The following is a 20,231-nucleotide window of genomic DNA, read 5'->3' as shown; positions in this document are numbered from 1 at the left end:
AATTCTAATTTTCCCAGCGGAATACCATAACTGAGGACAAACAAAGATATCTTTCTCAACAACTATCCAGAGTAAAATGGAATTGGTTCAGGAAAATCCCATTAAACAAGTGCAGTATCCTTCCTAAGGCTGACTACACCTTATATGGCAAGCACAAGTCCTGTACAAAATATTCAGCTGAAGTATTTTTCAAGATTAAAACCAAAACTTGCTGTTTCCTTCCCCCTCAGTGCTATTTGTTAGTGTTTCCATCCCATCACTATGGAAAACCTTCATCTATGATAAGAGTATTAGATGTAGCACACCAAAATGAACACAAACTGAATAACACAGGACAAATATTTTTTAATGCAAATTTATTCATTAGCTTTAACAAGATTAATACATAAATCAATACTATGTCCAGCATAAGGTTGTATAACAAAATAGGCTATTTTGGAAATATTGATTTCTAGTGTGTACATTTTAAGGGCAGTTTTCATCCAAATCGGACATATTTAAAAAATAAATAAATACAAGGCCAAAAATGCTTACTTAATGAAAGTCTTGCTAAATAAGACTTCAGGCTCCACATTGCTTCAAAGCACTAATCAGTACAGGTGTCTGTGTACATTTTTAAGACATACACATTGTTGTGCCCAAGCAGCACTTGTTTCTTCAACATCTCATTCCCGATTCGGTCCAAAGCATACTACATTTCCAATTTGGACCTCATTACTCCTCACAAAAGCTAGCATCCATGTTGCTATTCTGTCTTTTAAGATTGTCTTGCCTTCCAGTAACATACCTACACATACAAATCCTAGGAACAGTATGTATACAAAATATGAAGGACCAGCCCCCTCCCAATATTACTTCTTTGGTTTGAGATCCAGGCTACAATACTTAGTGGGACTATTTGTGAAACAAACCACTGTTCTACTGAAATAAGGCTACTATGATTTTAAAAAATGAAAACACTTTGACAAGAGGTAAGAAGCTCCCAGGTCTATTTCCCTGTGTATTCCTGGGGGGCAGCCCCCAAGAAACTGTATTTCTACCTTTGTTTCCCTGCAGGACAGCTTGTCCATATATATATGCTGGCATTTAGATTTTCTTCAAAGTACAGTACAGAGACACCCAGGCTATCTTTATTTATATCAAGCGATATTAAAAATTGATCCAAATTTATATTATATAAACAAGACAACAAATTTGGAAAAATCAGACATTTACTACTCGGAAATTCCTTACTGGTTCAACCCTACTCTTCTACCACACACTGTAAAGTTAATTCTTTAGGCATCTGTATTCTACAAATCTAGATAAGCTTGTTTTATTTTTCTTCTGACTCAAGCTCTGCTGACAGCAAAGTTCCCTTTTACCTTAAGAATTTACATACAGGATTGTCACAAATTTTAAAGCTCTTCTGATTTACACATTTTACCTTTATTACATTAGAAGAAAATCCAAAAGCTTGGTCAAAATACAAACAATTATAAACCTAGTAAAAACATCCCTGAGAACCTTTCAGTGACATATCAGTAATGATTGGTTTTGGTCCATTAGAAGAGAAAATTTACTAGTTTACAGTTCTAGAACTCTGAGGGCTACATGTGGGTTTTATATTCATTGTCATTCCCCTTGCAGAATACTGTGAGACAAAAGCCACTAGAGGTTTTTTTACATTCCATTTAGGTAATTGTTACAAGTTTTGAGATGGCCCAGATACAGCCCGATATAATGCCTTGAATGGTAATGGAGTTCACAGTCTTACATCCCAGGGTTGAGGTTTGGCAACACAGATGGCTGTGTTAAGGACGGTACCTAAAATAAAAACCTTAAAAGTGATGTTACTTAGAAGATGCATCAGCAACATGTGAAAAATATCCTTCATGGTTTTGCATATTTCTTATAACTTCACAAAGGAACATTTCACAAAGATCTATATTTAGAGTCATACTGTCCTACCATAGGAAAACTCAGAACATTAGAAGGTTCAACTGTACTGAAAAAGTGCTTAGAATAGTTTTCATAAAAGTGCACAAATGGCTAGTGACTCTAAGAGCATTGTGTTAGTACACACGTAGGGTCAACTAACACAAGAACTTCTAAATCAGAGGGATAAATCATTCTCTGTTTCTTTTAAGCTGCTTTAGAGGGCCACACAATCCAACATCTCACCAATTTGTTCAAAACAAGTCAAAGCTCACATAAACGTAAAACAGATAAATGCAAGCAATCCATCTCTTCTGCCTGGAATACACATTATTTTCCAATACCTAACACTTGAATAGGGTTTCTGAATACAATAGCTTTTGAAATAAACTAAAGCTGCTTGTACTCTGAGGCAAAGGCTAAATTAGCCCAGACTTCAGCTTTTCTGTACCAGTACTCCTGACCTTAGTACTCTCTGCTACATCAAACCTGAGCAGACCTGTCATTGGCAACTAGAAAAAAAAAGCCATGCTTTATAATGTTACAGTATATTAGTAGCTTCTGCTAAAATGAGGTTATGTTCTACTTTATGAAGTGCAACACTGTAATACAATATCTTGTACCTATAGTTACTCTAACTTTGAGGAAACATGCAAAAATAACCCTACACAGGTGTTTCTGTAAAGTTAAACCGTAAGAAATACAATACTAGACATTTCTTCTAGGAAAACATCAGAACAAATGGATCCCTTCAGGAAACCAAGAAGGACATTTTAAGCCTTTTGAGAAGGCAGGAGGGCAATAAATGGAACGAGAGATGTTTACGGAAAGGGGAAGGACAGAAAACCAAACATGGTACATCAAGCTTTTCTAAAGCAACTAAAAAGTCTTTTTTGCTCAATGAGCAAAATAACTGTTTGGAATTCATGGAAAAGTACCTATGTTTAACTGTTAATGGGTATCACGGAGGGCAGGGCAGAGGAACAGATTCAACATTATCCCACAGTAAATACTGAATATGACATCCAGCTTTCCTTTGAAACACCAGATGTCAAGATGCAATGGAGTTGTCTCTGGCCAAAAATGAAAACACTTGTGTGGGCTCCTTTAAGACCAATGAGTTCTCTTGGGAAGGCTTCCTTACATGTTTAAGTTATGCATTCAACTCTACAGAAACACCTTAGGCACGGTCACAAAAGGCAATATGTGCTTAACCATGATATTAATGTAGGACATTACTACAAGAAGTGGATCCTTTCAGACAGTAGAGGTATTACCAGGCAGTGAGCTATCAGAAACTGCTTCAGAATCAGGAGTGCAACAAGCAAGAAGTTGTTTTCCTAGGCTTTTCTGAGCAAATCTGAAGTACATTATGTGGCCCATCGCAACAAAAGACACAGAAATAAGCACCAATAAGCCAAAAGCTTCTGGATTGGGGGCCAAGATGACCATGATGAAGTGCAGCAGATCAAGAAGATAATTCATGGAGTTTTGGACACCGTTTATGATGCCTCTTTCAGATTCTGCCACATTTTCTTGGAGCAACTGTGTGACAGTCAAATCAAAGGACCAAAGGCCTATGGAAGAAAAACACAGTTAGCCATCTAACAGAGCTTCTCAAGGTAAGCTTTCATTTATGATACAACCGAATTCATGCTTAGGAACACTCACTACTGCTAAAAATACACAAGTCAGGTCAAACTAACCTCCCTTCAGAGTAGAATGGATTTCACACTGGCACAGCCATGAGCCATTTATTTTCCTTTAGTAACGTCTCCTGAACTAGAATTAACAGTTTGACACATCAACTTTCCTGTCACATCTTGCTTCATCACATCTATTAACAATGTTCTGCTCATCAGTAATAGCTATTTTACAGAAAGTTTACCATGCAAAACAATTCCTACACATGACCTAAGTATTTTCCTTCTGCAAAACTTATCAAAAGCCACAGAAATTCTTACAGGGTACAAAGGTTCTACAATACTAGAATACTTGTCAATTAATTAAATAATAAAAAAAAGCACTATCATTCAAATCAGAGTTTCCTCTTCTGAACTCTTGTTGCTCACAAGTTTAAAGATTAGACCATTTATTCAGTGGACTAATTTGGTAAACTGCGAAAATCGAAGATATTTGTTGCATAGATGTTTGGATCTGTTTCCTATCAACAAATTGTTTCATTTGATTGGGAAGAAAAGATGATCTTTTAGGAGGTGAGTTTTCAAAAGAAAAAGTCACCTCCAAGCATGACATTTTTTCACACTAGAGCAGAATGATACACAAGAAGTTAGAAGTGCAACCTCTGCACCAGCAATACTAATAAAGATAGTTTCAATTGCATGTTAATTGTAATTAATTCATCTCACGTTTGTAATGCAAAACTTCCACTGTAGCCTACAGTTCTAAACTCAGATTTGCATTTCACTGACAGGTTTTGTAGGTTCTAAAATTAAAAACTTTCAATATGTCAGATGTCAATAGTGACATAATACTCACCAACTCTAGCAGCAATGACTCCTGCAAATAGGAGACTAACAGAGATTAAAGGCACGGGCTCAGGACTCATCTCTGGGTCAGTGTTAGCAGGAGTAGCAGACCCGTTTAACAAGTTGGGCATTCCAGTTGCAAAAGCCACTTCAGGCTCACCTCCTGGAGATGCAATAGTAGGTAATGGCTCATTTTCAAACAGCCTGGCACTGATGTCAGCAAATGGGGAAACAGTCAAATCCAGAGGACTTCCAGGCATGAATACAGAGATGGCACATAAGACCAGACAGGAAAACTGGGCAATTCCAGAAATAAGGCCTGTACGGATCAGGCCACATTTGCGACGAAGCCAAGTGAAAGCTACTGTTCCCATGATTCCAGTGATTGCTGAGGCACCCATCAGGAGGCTTAGCACAGAGCCACTCAAACCCTGAGTGTATGCATAGCCTGTAGTAATGCAATCAAAGCCCAGAACAGTCATATACAGAAATGCAAGACCCATGCCTGCAAGAAACACAGGCTGGTTGTAGTATGCAACCCATCCATCACGAAATGTGATGAAAGGTTCAGCAATTCGGGCAGCGCAGCCGACTTCCTTCTCCTGTTGGGGCTCAAAGCCAGCTACATCTTTCTCAACAATTAACTGCACTCCTTCAGCAGGTTTCATGTCATTCTCTGCAAACAGAAATGCCATTGTTAGATACATTCCTGCCCCAAAACTGCAGAGTATGAATTGCAAGACAAGTGTTTGCACTAAGTTCACCGTTTCAGAAGAGCATCAGTTATATTTGGTAATCAGTCTTCCCCTACTTAGATAAAGGTCTTAAATCTGACCCATACAGTATGATTAAGCCAAGTTTCTTTATCAGTTTAAATTTCTGCTTCTTCAGTGCAACTCTGGTAAGAACGAAGCACACTGAAGAATGCTTCAACTAACACACTTGTTACTGAATGCTCTGTTTCCATAAGGAATGGATTTACTTCATGCACTTTAGCTAGCATTAGATGGTATTTTAATACAGTTTTGTAAGCTTAAATGCACTAACCAGAGAAAGAAGGAAATACTTAAACATGGTGACTATCATGTTATGGTAGTATAGCATTGAATGACATAGCAAGAATAGTGTGGATTTGAACAGTTATATTTGTACTTCCGATACCTTTCTTTACATTCAGTTGTTTCAGTTCTGATTCTTCAACTTTTGAACTCTTGAGAGCCAGAGTAGGAGTTTTCTGATAAACCTTCCATAGCAGTAGGTATTCCACACACATCGACATCAGGTTCCAGCCAGAAATGAATCCACAGCCAATCATTGGGGAGCCAAATGTCATTACCTGACCAACTGCCATCGGGGCCAAGATATTGGTCAGCTGATCAATTCTTCGTATTGTGGCATTCATATCTGTCAGAACGATTATAAGTTGCTGAACATTTATCACAAAATATTCACCAACATATTTGAGAATTACACATACACACACATCAAGCTAAAAAGCCTTGACTCAATTTCAAGTGATTTCAGTAAGAATAGAAATTTGCTAGAGACTCCTTTAAAGTTTTCCAGCATCTGAATTAATATTGAGACCAATCCAGGTGTTCCTGAGCCAGATCTCTCTGCTTTCAGTTTTGCCTAAATCCATGTTCAGGATTCTGGGTTTAGTGTGGAAGCATCTTCCTGCAGGTAAATGAGTGTTTCACAAGACCACCAGCTAGCCTTACATTCAAGTGACACTATGAAATCCTGAGTCACTCTAACGTGCAAACACAATATACACAACTCCAGAAACCATACACTGTAGAATTCATCCCCGAAAAGATAATTTGAGAAACTACAGTCTCCTCCATTTATTTCTAATAACTGGTGACCACAGTACCCAATGTGATAGCAGCAGACCTTTGAAATGGCTTTCAATTTTCTTATCGAGTCACGTTGCTAGATGGCAGCTGTACACTTACTCAGAACTTACTGAGCAAAGTCCTCCCCCCCTTCTGTTCCACATTTGGATGTCTATGGTCAAAACAAATAGTCCGTCCTTAGCATGAATGCATCTTACATTTGGCTAGGAAGGATGAGATATTTGCCCGCAAATCAGCTTCAGCCATGACACCCTCTAAGCTGCCTCAGACTTCCAGTGAATGGTGCCACTGCTCTGCCCTTAAGAGCTGCTGAAGGCTCTATGTTTTTTTTGCACATTGGGGCTTTGGACTGCTTAGAAGTACAGAAACTGATTTTAGAGTCCTATTACGAAAACAAAGCTTATGAAGGGAAGATGAAATTAACAATACAAAGCTGCTTTACTAAATCTGTCAAGAACTGTTCCTTATCATTCAAATAAATGGTTAGGTTATTCAATATAGAATTCCAAGTCCATTCAATACTAACAATTTCACTGATATTTAAGTAAGATGAACAAGTTAGAGTCTTGCAAACTATTTGGCTTCAAAAGCTCCAATAACAAAGCTTTCTTTTATTAGGATAATGTTAGTACTTCCAAACTCAGGAGAGCTACAAAGTAAACTGGGTAAATGAAAAAAACAATGAGAAAGAAGGAGCAGCCAAGGCAATTAATACTTGCCTCTTTGACTGGGATAACTAGGACTGCTCTTTGAGGAAACCTAACAGTGCAGCGTTGAACAACAACATCTTCTGCAAAGTCAACACTGGCACTTTTTTATTTCAATTAAATGTAATTTGAAGATCTCTTATGATTCAAGATAAAACAACCCTATCCAGCCTGAGAGAAACTTGCTTTTAAACAGATTGGTGAACCAAGGTGCTTAGTTTTTGCTTTCTTATATTGTTTCTTAAATTGAGTTGCAAGAGAATTTCCAGTAACATCTGCCTGAATTTTCAGTACAGAAAGTAGTGGTCACGAAACTGTCTGAAGCTGTGAAGGAACACAGAGGCAGGATTGCCTCCCATGCAGCAGTTCTCTGCAGGTGTGGCCTATACCTTATCTCATATGCAGGTGTACAGGGTTTGGAGACATGATTTGCTGAATAAGAATTAACACAGGAAGAAAGGTTAATGAGAACCATTGGAACTTCAAAGCTCCTAAGGACAGATCAGATTTTTCCATTTGTGATTCACACACATAGAGGAAGTTAATAATATTACTGCTCTGCAAAACGCATGATCTAGAAAGGCACTGCAAGATCAATATAAGACTTCAGTGGAGAACTTGTCTCACTTTCATTTCAAAGTATACACTTCATGCAACTAAGGGCTGATCTCTCCTAGATGCTTTGGTAAAGTAAAATTCCTTCCTTAGAGATATATTAGAGATTTATTCTTTGAGTAATTTAGGCAGTTTCCTACAAAATTAAAATCCAGAAGCTGAAATGTTGCCAAGCTTAGAGGTATCCAAGCTCCAGAAGCATCTTAGACTTGGAACTTTCGGTTCCCTTGTTATTTCAAGGAGCTATAAATGTCTTAGCAGGTCAAGCTGCTCTATGCCTTGCTGGCACTTCAGTATCAGTTCCTCTGTCTGGGAAGGCTTTTGCCTCTGTATTGGAAAAATTCAAAGTACACCCAAGTTCATCACAAAAGATGCCACTTCCCAGGCTTACGTTATTTATCAGAGCAGCAGCACAGCGTAATGAACACCAAACTGCAGCAGGATTTGCAGAGGAATTCTTTCGCTCCCCTAATACTGCCATACCACTGTGCAAGAAAGGGGGAAAAAAAGGAAAAATATTTACAATGCCAAAAAAAGATGAAGTCTGGACTCTTAGTATCAAAAGGTATCAGATATCAAAGGAATACTGAGTATTCAGATACAACCGAAGAAGTTTTCTTAGGGAGTTCAACACTGTATGCTAGAGAAAGATGAAATTTCAGATATAATTGTATGCCCAGTATTTCTTATCTGCAGCTTCCCGATCCATGTACTTTACTGTTCTGGACTTCATTCCTATATATCTCTCTTTGATCCCTATGTAAGGAGCCCAGTTACACAATACAGTTTATTCCAGGGACCTAAAAATAAAGTATTGCAACACTTGGCTTTCAGTTCCTGAAAGTTAAATAGCTTTCCTATTAAACACTGGATATTTGACTTAAGAGTGCGGTGCATGTTTATTTAGTCAACAACAAGAAAGATTTCCTGTGACAAAGCTGCAGTTGGACTAAAACAAGGACAAAAGTAGTTTAGGGCTACCAAACTGTTGTAATCACAACAGCAACTTCTAATCTCTGTAAAAATAGTTCAGAGCACGGGGTGAAATAAAGGCTGCTCTTTTTTTAATTGCTGTTTTCTCATAGTACCAGGAACTCAAAGGTGCTCTATCCTCCATAAAATTCTAGTCTGAAGACAATCTTGGAAACAGACAATTTAAAGTATTAGAAAGGCAACGCATTTCACCTGCCAGTTTGCTTCTGTCTTCCCCTGCAACCACAACAATCCAGTCCCTCTGAATTGTGATCGCTGTGGCAGTGCTGGCCAAATTAGCAATATTTGCTATCGTGATAACCAGGATATAGCACATCGTCTAGAGAAATGGAGGGGAAAAGTCAGAAGGTGAGAAAAGTGATAAAGGGATCTTCACTCCTAGCTTGTAAAACCAGAAAAGGCTTTTTTTTACATTTGAATCATATATTCTACTCTTACTGTTCTACTGTTACTCTTCAGACAACATGATCAGGCCTGCATTATAGTTCCTAAAATAAAACAGTCATTTGTTTTCCTAACTAGCTGCAAGTTTTATTTGTCATTTACAGCTCGCAGGAACAAAACAGATAGAGTAGAAAAATAAAAACTCAGTCTCCCATACTCCAATAAAGTTTTTCATACATTATTTCCTTATTAACAAATTTGAGCACTCACAAGAAGCCATCCATGGTATAAGGTCAAAAGCTGTGTCTTAAACAAGAAGATAATCATCAGGATAATACCACACAGGATGACAGATGCATTCTGAACAACCAAGGATGTCTGGGCCACTGTTTTAAATCAAAACAGAGAATAACAATCATTAACATTAAAAAATTAAACTTGGAGAAATTCTAATCAAGAAACATGCAAAGATTCTTTATGCATTTTTAGCTTCCTATTCTGCTCAAATATGAGATACAAACGTATTACATTCTTGATTTTGGATTTTCAATTGTCTTAGAAAATCAGCTTATGTCTGATGCAACTTCACAGCTAAAGCAGTATCCAATTAAGCTTTCCCAGCCAAAAACAAAACAAGAAACAACTATTTAGGTGCTGACACTGTTTTAAGGGGATAAAAGGCTTAGCTTAAGCTTCTATAATTTACCTTCAGCATAGCATGGAAGTGATTCTATCCTGTAAACCCTTGGCAAGTGCCAGCATGTATGAAGAACTTGTTATTACACTCTAGTCTAGTTTAAAAAAATACTTTATCTAAGTGAAAACATACTGCATTTGCATTAAGTGGAAGATGCTTTTATCTAGATAGAAGACACATAACACATGCCATGCTAGTACTAAACTGTGAAGAACTTCAGCTGTAGTTTTTACTTTAACCCATGGCTTCTATCCCCTATATTTCTGTAACTCTACACACTGTACAAGCTCACGTAAATAGCAAATACCACAATCAAAACCACCCACCTCCTGTCTTTGAAACTTTTTTTTTTTTATGATTATTACCACTCTCAATCACTATCCTCAATAAGCTGAGCAAGCCCAGTTCTCATACTTGATTTCAGAAGTAAACTCTAACAGCTTTGCCTTTTGACACTAATTGAGTCTGCCCTTAAGTAAATAGCCTTCTTCGGACATCTAACCTTTGAGCCTCGAGTTCTTGTCCACCCAGTCTCCAATAATGGCTCCCAGAAGAAGAACTGATCCCGCCACAACCAGTCCATAGACTGCAGTCAGGAGCAAGCTGTTTCCATAAAGTTCAACCAGGAATACAGACACAGCAAAATGCCACATACGATCTCCCTTTAAGAGTAACAAAAAGTACACACACAGCATTAATATTCATACTTGTCAAGCATGCTAATTGAATATTATACTAATGCCCTGAAAAACATCTGTATGAAAAGTATCAGGTATGTTTCACACACAGGGGTAGGCTTTTTTGATAAATGCATCCTATTATCATTGATTTCATCCCAGCACCAATAACATCATCTGTCCTAATCAAATGCAGCACAAGGTTAAGCTCAAATGTAGAAATTCTATATTTGGAATTCTTGATAATACAGAACCACGTCTGCTACCAGCCACACCTAACAAGACTCAAAACTCACACAAAGCCTCCAGCAGAGCTCACATCACCAACAGATTTAATGGTTATCAACACAATGTAATACTTGATAATACTCACTCAATGCTTTTTTAAACAACAGCAAGTCAAGTCAAAGCAAGTCACAAGTCAAGGGTTCAGTGTTGTCCTCAACATCCCTAAAAGTTAACGTCAGTTTTTTCAGCCGTGGCCAACACTGGTGTATTACTAAGAAATCAAATACCAAAGCTTGTTTGGCCTATAGCAGTACTTTTGCTTTCAGTACAAAATGTGTGTATTACTGTACCAAAACAGCAAGCAGAAAAGAAACTCCAAAAGCTGAATTTGTGTACATGACATAATTTTCATACTATTCAAAACACCTTCAGATCTGTTACCAAAGAGACCTGTGGCTTGCTAATGAATACATCAAGATTTTCACACTGTCATAAAGTGGGAGTCAGAATCTTACATTTCTAAGCATTTATAAATACAGTACAGAAGTGCTTTATCTACTCTAGGACTGTTTGTTTCATAAGGATACCTAGCAATGATCTGACATAGATAAGAGACAAGACAACAGAAGAGTTTTATCTGAAAGAAGCAATTGCTATGTGAAATAGCAAATAGTACAGATTTCTAAGAACCTCAAATAGTACCATAGAATCATTAAGGTCAGAAAAGACCTCTATGATCATTGAGTCCAACTGTGCACCCACGACTAATATTTCCCCACCAAACCACATCCCTTCATATAACATCTAAATGTTTCTTAAACACCTGCAGAGATGGTGATTCTGTTACCTCCCCAGACAGCCTTATTCCAGTGCCTGACCTCTCTTTTAAAGAAGCAGTTTTTCCTAAAACCCAACCCAAACCTCCCTTGCACAACCTGAGGCTATTCCCTGTTGTCCTATTGCCATTACCTGGGAGCAGAGGCCAACCCCCATCTCACCACAATTTCCTTCCAGGTTGCTGCAGATGGCAATAAGGTCTCCTCTGAGCCTCCTCTTTCCACACTAAAAAAGCTAAAAGATTATTCTAAAGGGATGGTGAAGAAGATGTCATAGAAAACCACGTACAAAGCAGAAGTCCGACACATCTAACTATCAAGTAATGCAGCAATAAAGAGATAAGTTATGTACTATTTGAAGGCTCAAAATAATTGCAGATAGTTTGATTAAAGTCTTCAGCGTAGCACAGAGACATGAAAATACTTTGGCTTGTAATGTTAACGGAGTGATCTGAAGGAGGTTTCTTCAAACTGTGTAAACACATTTCTTTAGCCACGGGCAGAAAAAGAACTGTATCCCAATTACATGAGAACCAAATCTCATGCAGTTTTGGTTAGAATGATTACCTCCTTGTTAAGCTGGAAGAATAAGTCAAAATAATACACTTACATTCAAATTTCATAATAGAAGTTGCTGTCTTTTTCTTTACACAGAGATGTTTCAGTTGGTGAATTTTGAAGAGAAAGTAACTTAAGCACTGAAGTGCATGAAAGGTAGCAGCAACAGCCATTACTGTCAGAGGGAGAAACCCAATTTCATGCCATATTCATAGGAAGATTCCCCTCATTCCAGCGAGATCATGATTCTGCTCCACAACTCATTTACAGAGTCTATGAACTCTCTTCATCCCTAACCAGCATTTACCCAGAGCAACGTGGCCAGGCCAGCCACAGTGCAAACTTCCAACAACTACAGCTACCCCTACCTGGAAACACAAGTTTTCTTCAGGAACTAAAAGGCTTAAAGAGCAAGCAAGATAAGTCAGCATTGCAGAAGAATAGAATTAGCAAGTTACAGAGGTTTTAAGCTGGGATGCAATTTCAAGCTAAAACTTATTTTCAACAGTAAGTACTGCCTTCAGAAATTAGTAAAACCTTAAATAAATCAATCCTACTTCCCATAACGTGAATACGTGAATATTTCAACTCTAATATAACTACAGCTATTCAGCCTCACCAGCCTCTCAAAGATACATCTTGCTCTTCTGTTGTTAGAATTCTGTTACCCAGCCAGACCGAATGTCTGTAACACTGCCCCAGACCTGAAGACAAGCAGCACCAGGCGGCTTCCTGCTGACAAGGCTCCTGAAGCCAGGAGAGCCATGGACTGTGCTGAGGAGTCACCACAAAACTCTTGACAAGTGCAAGGCCCAGCATCGCCCAGCACAGACAGTTTGATTCTGTTCCTTTAGTCCTGAGCACTCCTGACAGGAATGAGTTAAGTACCTAAAGGCAGCAGCAGGAGATCTCAGACACCAGTTCAGCAAAGCCAAGCACACATTCAAATGTTTTACTTACAAGAGCCAAAAAGATATGCAATGGTTTGCTCAAATTTGAAGAGGTGACATTTAATCATTTACAGCTTCTCTGTATTTGGGAATGCCTTAGTAACAAGGAAACCAAATAAATTCTCTCAATCACAGCAAAACAACATTTCCACTTGGGGACATAGTTTAGAACAAAGATACACAGTAGTTTAAGTTCTGAAGAGATTTGGGTCTCTTTTTTTTTTCCCCCTTTGATGGTGGTGTTTAAGAAAGGTTTTCAGAACAAAGGAAAATATACAGGAATGAGGAGTATACTACTAACACTGCTAGCCAGCTGAACAGCCACCCTGCAGCCCATATCTGTCAGAGAACATGCTCTCTGCTTCTCAGCTCCCCTCTGTCACCTCTTCTGGCACAGTGGGAGTAGCCTCACTGCCCAGCTCCAGCAGGCTCCCAGCTGGGCTTCCAGCACTTCCAGCTAAGCAACTTGCCGGCATTACCAACAAGCTGCTGCAGTTAACAGCCCTGGACTCTACAGAAGAGCAAACCAACCAAACACCATCACATAGCTTCTTCATTAGCATTAATAATTGCTAAGATACTGTCCTTATTTAAAAAAAGCATCCAATTCTGCTCCAAGCAGAAAAATCCTCCCATTAACAGAAGCAACAATATGATCTCTTGAGCTGGTGGAAGCATGGTGCTGCCAATGGGGCACATGGTAGTACAGCTGTGCATCAGCAACCTGCCCTGTGCTGCACAGAGCACATCACCATCCAGCCCACAGGCAAGGCTGGAAAAAGAGCAGAAAATGATAGGGGAAAATCACCCACTTCTTCTTGAATCAATCCAACGGAAGCAGACTTAGGATTATATTACAAGGTTATATGGATTCTTGATTTTATTATATAGAATCAGATTCTCTATTTTTTATTTGTGGTTTAAGGTTATTGAACTGTAACCTCAAGTTAGTAATAACTGGCACAGTAAGCTGCTTTAGTACACAAAGAAAGCATTTCAGCAGGTAAGTGTTTTGACAGAGCAAACTGGCACTCAATAGGTTTGCTACCGAAACAAAGTGTTTCCTATCAGTAAGAGCAGGCAGTAGGAGCCCTCTGAGTCCACGGTACAGTGGGTTACCATTCGCATCCTACACCAGACCATACCTCACACCTCACGCTCTGAACTTACACCACAGGGAATCTGACTGGTTCTGCAGTTATTTACAACACAAAAGAAAGCACAATTCTGCAGATACCGAATAGGGCCCTGATACAACTGTGAGTACTGCTCTTCCGCGCTACTGGAAGCTGAGCATACAGCTACGTATCTTATAAGGACTACAAAAGCTTTCGACGACAAAATGCAGAAGCAAATCCTCTGTCCCGGAGGCGTAGCGCTGTTCCGCGACCCTTTCTCGCTAAGTGCCGAAAACGCGCAGGTAAGTCAGAGCCGGATCAGCAGCACCCCACCTCCGGCAGGCCAACGTCCCACTTACCCAAGTGGACAGCGCATGTCCAAGGTAAAGCAGAAACTTGGCAGACGTGAAATAGCCAACCAAGGCTCCTAAACGAGAAAGAGACAGAGGCTGAGGCCGGCCGGCAGCGGCTCCCCGCCCTCGCCGCTCGGGACCCGCCGCGGCTCCTCGCCCGCCCCCCGCCCCTCCGCTCCCGGCAGCCGAGCGGGGCCGCCGCCGCGCACTGACCGCAGCGCCGCTGCCGCTCGCCCGCCGGCCCGGCTTCCCGCGCCATGCCGGCCCGCTCCGCCGGGGCGCGACGACGGGAGGAGAAAAGGGGGGACGCGCGGCTTCTCTCCGTGTTGCCTTCCCCGACTTAGCTAGCACTGTAGCTGAAGTCGGAAAGCGCTAGCCTTATGCGCCGCTGCCGGCGGGACCCTGCGGCGCGGAGAAGCCCAGCGCCGGCCCGGTGGGCTCGACGCGGCTCTGCCGGAAGCGCGAAGGCTGGGGGCTCGGAGCCGCGCCGCGCTTTGTAGGCGGCGGCGGCGAGCACCGCCCCGCTCCGCACCGCCCCGCTCCGCACAGCACCGCCCCGGGGCGGCCCCGGTCCCTGCTCCGCGGCGGGCCGGGCAGCCACAGCACCCGCGGCTCGCGGCGTTCTCGTTTGGTTTGCTCCTTCCTTGTCTCCTTTTCCTGACATCTTTCAAAACGCCAGATTCTCAAATATTCGAACGCTTCACGAAGCTGAAGTTTTAAGATAAGCACCGAGTATCGCAAGGCTATGGCTCGCACGCCCGTAAACGACAGTGCTCCCAATTGTTTGCTTTCAAAAGGCAAAATAAACAAACAAAGCCTATTTCACTGAAAGAAGCTGCTCTTCTAATGAAGATGGTGAATCCATTCCTCTGATGCTAGCTTAGATCAAGTAGCCTATTTCCTACCGTGAGATCCCTCTCCTCTCCTCTCCTCTCCTCTCCTCTCCTCTCCTCTCCTCTCCTCTCCTCTCCTCTCCTCTCCTCTCCTCTCCTCTCCTCTCCTCTCCTCTCCTCTCCTCTCCTCTCCTCTCCTCTCCTCTCCTCTCCTCTCCTCTCCTCTCCTCTCCTCTCCTCTCCTCTCCTCTCCTCTCCTCTCCTCTCCTCTCCCCACCAGCAAAAATAGCATTTTTATAGACTTAGAAAATAGTAAAAAATAGTCAGAACATGAAGATCCTCAGAAAATATTTGAGGAGTACCTGTTCTGTCCTTCTGAAAACTTTGTGACTGCTCCTGTTTACCAGGGCTGAAATGCATTTTTCATTGTGTAATACTGCAAAGTTCCTTCCTCTGTAGTGTAAAATCTTTTTTCTCCTTTTCCCCTACTATATAGGCCACCAAATGTCTTACATAATAGACCAATAGTCTGTTCTGGTTTTGCCACTCTTGTGACCCTGTTCAAAGTATTCGTTGTATTAATTAGATGACTTTCTAGGCATGAATCACAGTTTATCCTTTGCATAAAGGGGAATTATCTTGGTAAAAAATAACACAAATAAAAATTCATATAAACAGAGGAAGCCTGAAATTACTACTTTCATGGGACTGGTCATCCTAGACAAGTTAAGTGCTTCTTCCCATGGAGTTCTCCTTAGAAAAAGCAAAACACCTTTTCTCACATCGGCTTAAAAAATGTTCCTGATTGCTTGTCTCATATAGTCACACTGCTTAAACTGTATTCTTCTTTACTAACAGATAAAAAAAAAATCCTAAAATCTTTACGATTTTCCTAAAACTTCACATTTTAATCTCCCTTATTAGATAAATAATCTAGAGTATATCAAAATCACCTGATACTGAGCTACTGTCACATCCACTTCTCAACTGCCTGTCCTTGCACCTTCGCTGGCAGTTCAGGTGTCCGCAAGCAGAGGCACTGAATGAGCTCTACATTCTTCTGGAATCTAATTGTCTTGTACCTTAAGCAGTGAGCTCTGTGGCAGCACTGAGAGATGCCTGTGTGATCCACACAGGGCAAGACAGCTGACTGCACCTTTTTTATCCCTGTACCCAGTGGCATTTCTGGTTGCTGATACAATTAATAACTGAATGAGATGGATCTGGGCTCTTACCTAGCCTGCCTGCTACTGTACCTAATACAGCAGCAGCAGAACTGGATCCTGAAGATCCAGTTCTGTATAGTAACAACAGGAATGCAGACCAGAAAAGCACTGCTGCTTATACCTTTCTTAGCTACTAGAGAACAACTTGAATGAATTTAAGTTCAAATGAGCATTTCTGGTTGAATGCTCACTGTACTTTACACATGTCCATTAGAGTCTGTAGCTGAAATCACACAGTTCTCCTGAGTTTGCCCCTACTTTGCTACATGATCTTTCCCCAGATGCTCATTACACTGTCTGTGCCCAGGTTTTTTTTCCATAAGAGGGGGAATCACACAACATTGCTTACAATGCTGACCTCAGACATTAGCTTAAGCCCTTTGATTTTTACATCTAAAAAGATGCTAAATCCCAAAGATTCTTGTATTTGGACTTACATCTCCAATAACTCCAAACATTATTAGATTTCTTGGTGAATATTTTCGAATGAATTTGTGACTATTTTTAAAGAGGCAGGTCTTGCTACTGGAGGACTGGCTCCCAGGAGTTTTGCACCACAATATTTACAGTTTTCAGATGCATTTAGGGAGGTGTTTTATAGCTGGAAGCTGTGCAAGAGGAGTTACCTGTACTTGGTATAGACCAGACTCAGCATTCTTACAGCAGTAATTTACATAATTGGAAAGCAGTGGATTTGAGCCCAGGCCTGACTAATTGTCACTGACAGAATGGAATTGGAGACCAAAAAAAAAAAGTGAGATTTTGGAGACACGAGGCCTTTCCTTTGTGCTGAAAGATGTCTTTAGATGCAGAAAGTCTGCAAATAATAGTTACTCAGTTTCCAGAGGTTATAAACAGTAGGCTTCAAATTTTCCTTTACAACAAGGGCAATCAGTATGTGTAAAAGCATGTATTATGTTTGCAGGGGTTGACCAAAACTATAGGACAACCTTGCTATGCAGATAATGCTGGCTTTTCCACCATTCACTGGAATGTACGTCTGTGGGCAACCCAGTAGCCTCTTCTATTGCAAGGCCAACCCCAGCCTACTTATTAACTTACCTACATCTCTGCTTTTCCCTAGGTAGATGTAATTACTTATTTCATTATTGCCTTTTCCAGATTATTAGACAGCCCAAAAATAATTTATCTTTGATTTGTTTGTTTTTCAAATGAGGAAAACCCTTTCAGAATTTCTACTAGCTGTGATTGTAGCTATTACAAAGGCATTTCATTCTTAATAGAAATCTCTCAATTCTTTACAGCCTCCCTCTGGAGAGGGAGAATCAACAAAACCTGTATTTATGTTATAGCCTTCCCAGTCAATTTTTTTCAGTGGATAAAAAGTTCTAAAATTCCTTCTGCTTTCTTCAGAATATGATTGATGTTGTCTCTCTAGTTATGAAGAATGAAGAAATGTAACTATTGGAACAGTTAAAAATTTTTAAGCTTCAGATTAAATCTACCAAGATTTTAATTCAGAAGACACAAATATTCTTCAAAATGTTTCTAATGAGACACCTGTCCATAAGTAAGAAAGTCATCCTACATTTAACCTGCCTGGCAGAAAGGACAACTCAACTACAAGATGTCAACAACAGAAAAGGTTTTAGCAGCGGGTATGTGCATAACAATGATGCAAAGAATATTCAAAGATACACTTCTAGGAAAGACACATCTTGAAAAATAAGAAAGAATATGTTTGGCATTAAACCACTGCCCACATCAGTGGCAGCTGGTTTCTGTACGTGCAATAGACCGTCCAAATCTAGAGCAACAGCAATTTTGCAAAATACTTCCAACAAATGTCATCTTGGATTCAACCAAAGAGGTGTGAATAATAGTAAAAGAACTCATGTAAGCTCAGATATTACACTCAGCTGAGAGGTTTCATGATGTTTAATTATTGTGATGCTACCATTCTTCACAGAGTCTCCCCTCTTAGTGTGCAAAGTGGTTTTTTACTCATTAGTTTACACAAGAACGTTTTTTAGAGGGTGAAGCACAGAACCCCTGACCAAGCTGGTCCCTGCTGTGACTCAGGAGTGGAGCACCGTGGCTCTCTTGCTTACAAGCCCATCCATCCAGCTCTCAGAACTAACATCTCCATACCGGCCGACACTCAGAGTCCAGAACTCACACAACATTTGCACAGAGAACCAGGCAGGGATGAGCTGGAGAAAAGTCTCTTGAGTTTGAGTTTCTTAGGTTTTATGCTCCCATTCGGAGAGAGATCTTTTGACTCAAAAGCCATTATTTTCACTAATACCTAGGTAACCTGAATATCTACACATATCTACATTAAGGAAATGTCTAATCCCTCCCACCTTTCTCAAAGATTCATGGTGTTATGTGTCTAGTGGTACCTCACTACCAGTGATGGATGCCTGTGACAAAACCTTGTAGGGGAACCTTTTAGGGGCTCTAGCAAACTCAGAATGTAGCAGTTTATTTGGGTGGGATATGATTGATATAGCTTATATAAAATTCCCAATCAGAAGGCTGAACCAGCTCTCTGATCACATGCTAAATCCAAGACATTTGTAATAGAAGTGATGGCCTAGCTAGTGAACAAAAGAACTTGTTCAAAATGCTGTTATCTGTAAGAATGTGTTTCAGAGACTCCTTTTGTCAGATTATTTTCAGTCATAAGGAAACACTGTACCCCAAACACAAATAATGACAGCATCTTTTACCAACTGAGAAAGAAAGAAATCAAAATAAAGGAAAACACCCCATCTACTAATAACAAGTGAATGTTTCACACTTAAATGACAGCAGTAGCATTTCTGCAAACTCCTTCTAATGTCCTGAACATTAATTCTCAAGAGTGCAAAATTATTGACTTGAATTTGAACGCTTTGTACTGATCAGCAGTCTGAAACGACTCTCAAGAGTAAGATAACGGCCTATTTGCAAGCCAAGTTCATTTAGTTTAGTTTTCTTCATTATAACTTGCTGCAATCTGTCACCTCCAGGGTGTCACTGTTCTGTTACTGAACAATACAATGTTGTTAAAGGAACAGTATTTGGTTTCCTGTCCGTATTTCAGTAGGCAATATGAAAACATTTAGATTTGTTATTTTCCCTACATCCTTCTAACACCTAATGAATTTTGGTTTCACCTTTTAGTTCAGCATTCAGGAATTTTGACACATGCAATTAAATCAAATGTGAAAGAAAGCCAAAAAGTATTGGTATCTCTTGAAAAACACCCTATTATAAGTAGAAGGTATTCTTCTCTTGTGCAACTCCCATGGAAGATTACACTTCACATCCTTAAAATAGTCAGATTTTGACATCCTTGTTCACCTCTCTGTAATATTATATTCTGATTCTGTGCCAAGAAAAAAATCCACATTTTTAAATTCTGGCCTGTATTTAATATCCACTGGTTTCAAGGAAATAAAAAAAAATCCTAGATTTAAGACAATGTTGAAAGACTTTTCAGAACTGAAGTGAACTGGAGAATAAAAGCTTCTTATGACCTGCATTAGTTGGAACTGAACTGTCTGGGGTATGAGTGATCCCACAGCAGAAAAAAGGAAATCCTTCAGAAGAGCTTCTTCTGTGACATCCATGTGCATTATCAATTTCAGTTTCTGGGTGTGCTGCCCATCCTTACATAAACATGTTCAGTCTTTGGAGCTGATACTCACTTATATCTAAATTAGCCATATTTTTAAGCTAGTTTTTTGGAAGGCAAAGCATAAAGTACGAGAAACTCTTTGAATTAAATGAGAAAATAAGATTATGTCTGGAAATAAAATAATCTGGTCTGCAATTATAAA

General features: G+C 39.9%; 1 protein-coding gene across 3 annotated transcripts in view; it reads right to left on the bottom strand.

Moving 5' to 3' along the window:
- Positions 1-339: 339 nt before the first annotated feature.
- The window catches only part of SLC40A1 (solute carrier family 40 member 1), a 42,156-nt gene continuing 22,264 nt past the window's right edge, over positions 340-20,231 (bottom strand). The window contains exons 1-8 of one of the 3 annotated variants that reach the window (XM_031604409.2): positions 14,595-14,862; positions 14,388-14,455; positions 10,164-10,323; positions 9,235-9,350; positions 8,773-8,899; positions 5,568-5,810; positions 4,417-5,082; positions 340-3,494 (exon numbers count right to left, since the gene is read on the bottom strand). In XM_031604409.2, the coding sequence (XP_031460269.2) occupies positions 3,175-3,494; positions 4,417-5,082; positions 5,568-5,810; positions 8,773-8,899; positions 9,235-9,350; positions 10,164-10,323; positions 14,388-14,455; positions 14,595-14,640 (1,746 nt within the window). In that variant the 5' untranslated portion in view covers positions 14,641-14,862 and the 3' untranslated portion in view covers positions 340-3,174. Of the gene's footprint in view, positions 3,495-4,416; positions 5,083-5,567; positions 5,811-8,772; positions 8,900-9,234; positions 9,351-10,163; positions 10,324-10,711; positions 10,789-11,535; positions 11,627-14,387; positions 14,456-14,594; positions 14,863-20,231 lie in introns of those variants that run through there. The other 2 variants (XM_090144361.1, XM_090144360.1) reach the window with 2 other exon arrangements.

Source organism: Phasianus colchicus, chromosome 7 (assembly GCF_987193195.1).
Source record: "Phasianus colchicus chromosome 7, bPhaCol1.hap1.1, whole genome shotgun sequence".
Classification (NCBI taxonomy): Eukaryota; Metazoa; Chordata; class Aves; order Galliformes; family Phasianidae; genus Phasianus; species Phasianus colchicus.
Note: the sequence above shows the minus strand (reverse complement) of the source record. Positions and strands in the feature narration are given on the sequence as shown.